Source organism: Ascaphus truei, chromosome 6, assembly GCF_040206685.1.
Source record: "Ascaphus truei isolate aAscTru1 chromosome 6, aAscTru1.hap1, whole genome shotgun sequence".
Taxonomy (NCBI): domain Eukaryota; kingdom Metazoa; phylum Chordata; class Amphibia; order Anura; family Ascaphidae; genus Ascaphus; species Ascaphus truei.
Genome location: NC_134488.1, coordinates 25,980,957 through 25,988,799, shown reverse-complemented (window position 1 = coordinate 25,988,799; position 7,843 = coordinate 25,980,957). Strand labels below are relative to the sequence as shown.

The 7,843-nt window shown below is 44.9% G+C and overlaps 1 protein-coding gene across 4 annotated transcripts in view; it reads left to right on the top strand.

Moving 5' to 3' along the window:
* The first annotated feature begins 3,837 nt into the window (after positions 1–3,837).
* The window catches only part of MYOM3 (myomesin 3), a 102,360-nt gene continuing 98,354 nt past the window's right edge, over positions 3,838–7,843 (top strand). The window contains exons 1-3 of one of the 4 annotated variants that reach the window (XM_075603701.1): positions 3,838–4,078; positions 5,351–5,576; positions 6,122–6,234. In XM_075603701.1, the coding sequence (XP_075459816.1) occupies positions 6,143–6,234 (92 nt within the window). In that variant the 5' untranslated portion in view covers positions 3,838–4,078; positions 5,351–5,576; positions 6,122–6,142. Of the gene's footprint in view, positions 4,079–5,308; positions 5,577–6,121; positions 6,235–6,706; positions 6,838–7,843 lie in introns of those variants that run through there. The other 3 variants (XM_075603700.1, XM_075603699.1, XM_075603702.1) reach the window with 3 other exon arrangements.

Sequence of the window (7,843 nt, the reverse complement as noted above, 5' to 3'; positions counted from 1 at the left end):
TTCGCAAAGTGGAAGTACGAGTGGCCCAGAATGGGATCGTTAAAACCTTCTTAAGACCCATTACAGAGACTATCCTTCTAATGCCCAAATCGGACTGTGATGGGGAAAAACTGGTTACCAGTGCCGTGGACTTTTAAGAGACATTGTGGTGCGTCAAGCTAACCAAGAGTTGCGCACCCACCTGGCTTCCCTTACTGGAAGGCCTGGTCAAAGGACTTTGATGCCAGTGGTACCAGCCGGTATCACATTGCTATGGAAATATGGACCTTTGCAGTATATTGTTATGTTGTATGTATTGCACATATGTTCCACATAGCTTGCCATATAGTGGTATCTACAGATACCAGACGGGGAGTGTTATGGAACAAGAGCCACATTTCTGACTCACCCCCCTCTCTCCTTTGCAGTTTCTGCCTGTCAGATTTTATTCCCAGCTGCATGGAGTCTGCAGACACATACTGTGCCTGCGTGGCTTGCAACAATGTTGCACTCCTTGCCTGCGAGCATGACATCAGTGAGCTGCTACAGCAGTCTCTGAGATCCTCACCAGAATGGGCTAGTCTGCCCCCCCTCCTGTTTGTTCAGACATGGTCTGCCCCTAGACTTTTCCTTTGCCCACACCGCACCTCACTTCCTTTTCAACCCTGGAGACAGTGAGTAAAGAACCTTTCTCTGTTTATAACCCTTGGTGAGGCCATCTCTTTTTACCGGTTTCTAACTAATAATCACCACTACACACCATCCACAAGTATCTGTACCCTGCTACCTTTTCCCAATAAAGTGGAGGAAATATTACAGGACTTGGAGTGATTTAAAAGGGAACTGTGTTAATGCTATCGGGAGCCATTCATACCAACGTGCCCTGGCTTCAGAATAGTGCACTTAAGCTACCAATCCCTGCACATCCCTACCAGCAATGTGTTCCTAAACCAGAGTGGAGGCAGAACCAGAGTCCCCCAGATCTGAACCACACTTTTCCTAGCTGTGCATCGCTTCTGAATTTATACCAGCAACTACATTGCCACAGTTTTGGATTCACAAATTGCATTTATTACACTGCAAGTAGGCACTGCATATGAGCCAAGACTCCTGCTGCACATAACTATGTGATTGCAACACCTTGTACACTTAGATGTTTTCTATTTTGCTGATTTATTTCCCATGCTCCCCCTGAAATTGGAAGAACATTGCGCCATTAACGGCAACAGGATTACTCTTTGGAAAGGGTAAAGTCCCACAGAGACCGCACAACACCTTCAGTTTTAAAGCCAAACATAAAGAGAAAGATCAGGCATTACCAAATAAGATTAGAAAGACATACTGCAGGACCTGGAGAAAATAGAAAAGTATTATTTACATTAATAACAAATATATATATATTTATTTATTTTTTAATAATAATCTTCTAAACACAAGAGATTACAACTAGTCGGCTCACAAAAGATTAGGTAAAGATTGTGAAATCCCGCCAAAGCATGTGATTACTATGGAGACACCTAAATGTTTTTTTTGTAAAATTTATGAAAATATTTGTTTTATTTTCATATTTCATGGTGCCAATCACGTACAGTACACTTAACCTATGAAACTATGCCTTTAGTTTACTTTGGTCCTAGAAGAGACCTGTTAAAAGTGAGGATTTACCTGCCTCTCCTGCTGAAATCCCTCTCCTGGCTTCCTGTTAAATCCTGAATCACTTACAAAATGACCCTCCTCACTTTTAAGGCTGTACCCTCCTCTGCTCCTCCTTACATCTCCGCTCTAATTTCTCGCTATATACCTGCCCGACTCTTGCATTCTTCACAAGGATGTCTTCTGTCTACCCCTTTTGTATCTATAGCCCTCTCCCACCTTAAACCTTTCCCACTCCTCTGGAATGCTCTTCCCCTCAATACCCGACTGGCACCCTCTCTCTCCACCTTTAAGACCCATCTTTAAAACACACCTCTTTAACGAAGCATATGAGTAGCTCCATGGCTGATACTATACATCTCATATGCATTTACCATGACCCCTTGAAAACCCACTTACCATGACTCCCCCTCCTACTGTCTATACGTTCTCCCTAACTACCACTTAGATTGTAAGCTCTTTGGGCAGGGACTTATTTTCCTAATGTTACTTTTATGTTGCTTTAAATGTCTCACTGTGTTAACCCTTTCACCGCCTAAGGAGTCTGCATCACAGGACACCGCAGTTGCCCCTGCCCCTGTATAAACATCAATTGGGGTTTTTCTGTTGCAATATGTGGCTTGTGAGTCACTAGGCAGGGATCTCAAGTAGTTCCAGCTGTCATTGTAATGAATAGGCTGGAATCACTGACCCAGGAGATGGCACAGATTGTGCGGTATGCTGGCACGCTGTGACAATCCCTTACACCTGCCACACTGCAGTGTCACCAGCCACTGTCTGTGCAACTGACAGCTCTTTGGCTGCGAATGGTCTGTGTTTACACAGAGGGTGGCACACCTTTTTCTATCTTGCAACATACCTGCCTCCTGCAGTCCCTCCTCGGACCAAGATGTGACATCATTTTTAACCCTTTGGGTGCCCAAGGAGGTAGCCACTACATCATGGAGTCTGGCACCCCGGGGACCCCAATAGCTACGTGGTAACCTCATTTTGGAGGGGAAATCGCGTTCTGCGCGCCTGTGGATGCAGGAACGCCACGCATCCGGGAGGTGGGACGGAGGACGCGAACTGCTCCCCTTTCCGTTCTGACACCAGTGACAGCGCGGCCACGTGACCGCGAGTGCCGGATAGGCTGTGGCACCCTCGTGCTGCATGTGGCACCCAATGGGTTAAGGGGTCACAACTGGGTAATTGGTGCCTTTTAACCCAAATCTGACACTTATACTGTAAGTATTTTTTCAATCATTTTTGCAATGTTTGTAAACACGCTGGGCTGACACTTGGGAGGGGGTTTGATTTCCTCGGGCTGCTCCCTTGGGTCTCATGTTCTACAAGAGTTTGCACCTCCCCTTATCTTTATTGGCTCCCTGATAAGGACAGTGTGGGACAAGGGGAAAGAAAACACTTGATTGACAGACACTCCCCCAAAAGGACCACTCCGAATATCCTCCAGAAACTACATTTGTAATTCATTTCCAAAAAATGAAAGCTGCCAAAATGTTTGCTATTAGCTCTGGTAGATTTGTTAAAGGGTAGCTAATCAGACGGCTCGTTTCTTTTCAAAAGGTTGTTTTCCGGTGGGCTACGTGGGATTGCACCTTTTTAAAATCCAGGTTACATCCTAAAAAATAAATCAAAGAACTCTCTTGTCATCTTAAAAAAAAATATATATATATAACATTTTGATAAAATAAATAGCGCTGAAGACACTGTATTGCCACTGACGATGTCGCACGTTACAGATGTCATAGACAGAAAATGTCAATTCACACATTGTCCAGCTCTCCACAAAGGACAGGGAAGCACAATGTAACTACTGGAGATGATCCAGCAGCATAGTTACCAACACTAGGAATACACCAGTGCTAAAGAAATTCAGTCTCCGATGAAAACGTTACAACACACACACACACACACACACACACACACACACACACACACACCATTCCTGCTGTCACCAAACGGTCCTTGTCCCAGGCGGAGCGGTAAATGACCTCACAGGAGGTGACAGCTGGACGGCGGAGAGACGCAGAACGCTCTGTTCCCAAGCACCCTAGTGTTCCAGAGATTCATTATATTATTTCTGGGCTTTTTATACTTCCCTGTCTGTCCTGAGTTTAATCCTTTGCTGAACCAGCTCCTCCCTGTGCCCTTTCCCAAATCCATCCTAATCTCCGGGATATTTATACGCCCGCGGTGGGCGCCACTGCCCAGTAAAACACCAGGAATGCTGTAGACGCCGAAGCCTTTGTTGAAATGGACCCAGGGATTGTCTCAGGTCCTGGATTCACGCGGCTCATCCACTTAACGAGAGGCTATTTTTACGACGCTGAGGCTCGCCCTCTCATTTTGGGACCCGTACGGATGTCAGCAGCTGCGGGGAGGCAGAGAGCCGATGCCCCTCTGAGCCGAAGGAAGCTTCTCGCTGACAGTCTCCTCCATTGTTGTGAGTACCTGTGTGAGCGTGTCACACGCGCGTGAGTGTTAACCCGTGTCCCGCATGCCGGTCGCACGCTCGCAGGGTGCCGTACGGGACAGAATGTAATTATGGTTGTTGATATTACAAGAGTGGCAGATCAAGATGGGTGAACATGTCCGACTTTGACGAAAAATGAGTCAAAGTCCAGCTGAAAACATTGGGACGAAGAGAGAGACCTAACGTAGAGAGATCTTTGTTGAGTATTCTTTGGTACTTAGAATATACCTAGGAAATGTAAATATGCCAGGGATCTCATTTGAATATGCATATAGCATTATTTCCCAGGTTCAGTATCTCAGGTGTGCTCACAGGTAGGAAGCTTGTGCCGTGGCAAACTCTTTGCAAACTGTTTAAAAAGTTCAAATTGTTTAAAGTTTGACAAAAATGGCAAAGTTTGTGGATTAGGCTAAGATTATAGTAGGCGCGCGTGATGGAGCGCCTGTCGCCCGAGCGATGGGTGCACTGCGATGGAGGCTTGCCGGAGGCATGGCGGATGCATCACCAGGCTGGTTCGTCCTCATTGGCTGAACCGCTCACGTGATGCGACGCCCGTGCGAAAAACCATATCAGCTGCTGCACTTTGTTCAAGCAGCCACGCGTAATCGCACGTGCCATTGCGCTCACTATAATCGCGGCCTTAGGCGAAGAGTTTCCAAATGTGTCATGGCACCTACAGGGGGAGTTACAGGGAGTGCTTATAGCAGCGGTTGGGGAGGGGGAAGAGTTATATAATGAGTGGTTATAGCAGTGGTTGGGGGGAGAGTTATATAATGAGTGGTTATAGCAGTGGTTGGGGGGAGAGTTATATAATGAGTGGTTATAGCAGTGGTTGGGGGGAGAGTTATATAATGAGTGGTTATAGCAGTGGTTGGGGGGAGAGTTATACAATGGTGGTTATAGCAGTGGTTGGGGGGAGAGTTATATAATGAGTGGTTATAGCAGTGGTTGGGGGGAGAGTTATACAATGGTGGTTATAGCAGTGGTTGGGGGGAGAGTTATATAATGAGTGGTTATAGCAGTGGTTGGGGGGAGAGTTATACAATGGTGGTTATAGCAGTGGTTGGGGGGAGAGTTATATAATGAGTGGTTATAGCAGTGGTTGAGGGGGAGAGTTATATAATGAGTGGACAGGTAAAAATTGTGTTTATAGGGTGCGGTTATTGAAGCCTATTTCATTGGCTGTCCCTGACCAATTAGACATCCCCTGACGAAGTTGCCTTTGTGTGACGTAACGCGTAGGATTGGTGACGTCATCGCGCTGTGGGTGTGTCTACACTGAGTCCTGGGCGTCCCTGCGATCTTACTAGCTGCATGTTCAAGCGCTGGCAACTATCCTATGCAGGAGCAGAGGACGTGGAGGCACTGACTGACTCAGTCTCCTTGCGCCAACTTGTGACAGGAGCTGGTGGTGGCTACAAGCTGTGCAGATATACCCTGCCCACCTGGTACCCTCTATCCAGCGCAGGTGACTACACACAGAGATTTCTCTCCCACGTATGGTTGCTTTTGTTAATCCTGTAAGTGCATTTCCTTTGGGCTGCAGTTTTTTAATAAATGTACTCTTTTGTTTAAACAGTTACGTGCTATGGAGCTTGCGCTTCTGTTTGTTTTTTGTTCTGAGATTCGTAGTGGTTGGCTATACCACTTTTATCTGAAGCTGCAAAGACGCTCCCTGGATCATCAATTGGGACCTTTATCTCTCTGGATTTTTTAAGTGGAACATTTATCTTGGACTTTGTTTTTTTCACTATCACTTTATGGTTTGAAGTTATATGTAGTTAAAAGTGTGTTGATTTTTATTAGGATTTTTATTGATTCATATAATTTGTTATCATTATTCTATATATATTGTCACTATTATCCACCTGAGCGCTACATAATTTTGTGTTGGTCTTTGATATATATATATATATATATATATAAAATGCAACAGCAAAAAATGGCGATCACCATGGAATTTAAAGTCAGAAGTAGCCACAAGGAGTGATGTTTGAATTTTTTTATTTTTAGACCCAGCATCCTTTGCTCACGATGGAAAAAAGGACGCAGGAAGAGGAGTCTGAGCAGGCGAAACGCCGACTTCAAATGACATCCACAACCCACAAGCGGAAATTTAAAACCAGGTCAGAGTTGTCATTTAACTCTTTGGGTGCCCTCTAGATCAGAGTGGCCAACTCCAGTCCTCAAGGGCCACCAACAGGTCAGGTTTTCAGGATATCCCTGCTTCAGCACAGGGGGCACAATCAATGGCTCAGTCACTTTATTTTTTATTTTTGTTACATGGGTGGGATGCAGGGGGTCCCTGGATCGGAACCATGGTAATTTCTGCCCTGGTTCCCGAGATACAAACCGGTGAAGCTGGCGCCGGTACTATCTGGTATGTACGTCCCCCCCCTTGTCACGAGGGCCAAAAGGAAGCCAAGACAGATCAGGTCAACCGCCATTTTGTTTCTCCTGGAGGGGGCTAGCCTTACATTAACCCCTTAACAGCCTGACGAGCACAAAACATGTGCCACTTGGGAGGCGAGAAGGGAGAGGGGGGATATGAATGAAACTTTCAAATATATATATAAATAAATATATTTTTTCAACAAGGTGCAGGAGGGAAGCGTATTTCTGGGACAGAGAACAAGAGGTCACGCTCTGAAACTGGAAGGTGGCAGACTTAGAAATACTTCATCACGGCAAGGGTGGTAGATCCATGGAACTGCTGCCCAACAGAGGTGGTAGGTGCTAATGCAGTACAGGAAATCAAAACTGTTTGGGACAGACATAAAGATATCCTAAATATAAAGGAAAGCTAAGAAGGAAACAGGGTCTGAGGCATCACAGCGGATAGGAAAGAGGGCAGGCACGGTGGTTCTTCAAAGTTTCAGTACCGTGCTCTGCTATGAAGGGTTAAAACTCCACGCCTGTATAGCCCCTGTCTGGCTCACTGGTTAGTTGTTGTTGTTTTTAAACTGCTTGTAGAATAGTCCAAGATGGCAGAAACGAGACATTCTGCCCTAACGTACTCACCGTGAACGCATTTACATTCTGCGCCTGAAAGATTCCTATTCCCACTCTCAGACCTGGAGAACGTGGAATCATTACCAGCTGGTGATGGATACCCTGTATTGGGCTGCATACTGCACGCACCATCCTGTTGGAAGATTACAAACGACGGACTCTAATTCGCACCTCAATCTCTACAGAGTAAAGAGCTTAATTTTAAAGGCTACAATCTATTGGCATTGAAGTTATAAAACCAGACCCAATATATGTAATAGACAAGCAACCACTTCTACACATATCTGCTACCTCTGCTCCCTTCTGTGCGCGTTTTCCAGCAGCTGTAATGTGAACAATTTAACAAGACTTCAATGTCATCTTTAAAAATACTTCTCAAATCACCCCATCTCTATGCCTGCAGAGAAAAACCTGTTTGCTTACCAAGATATTATTATACCGGCAGTTCCAAATAGCTAGCATGTCATCTCTCTCTGAGTGAAATGTGCATGTGCTGGCTACCTTTTGTTTGTATGTATGTATGTATGTATGTATGTATGTATGCATGTATGTATATATGATATATATATATATATATATATATATATATATATATATATATATATACCCAATGTTATATATATAATGTGTGTGTGTGTTTCTCTTTTCTTCTTTCTGTTTTGTTTCTACCATATCTGCTAATTATTGTTCTTTCCCTTTATCCTTTTGCGAATGATGGCAGCA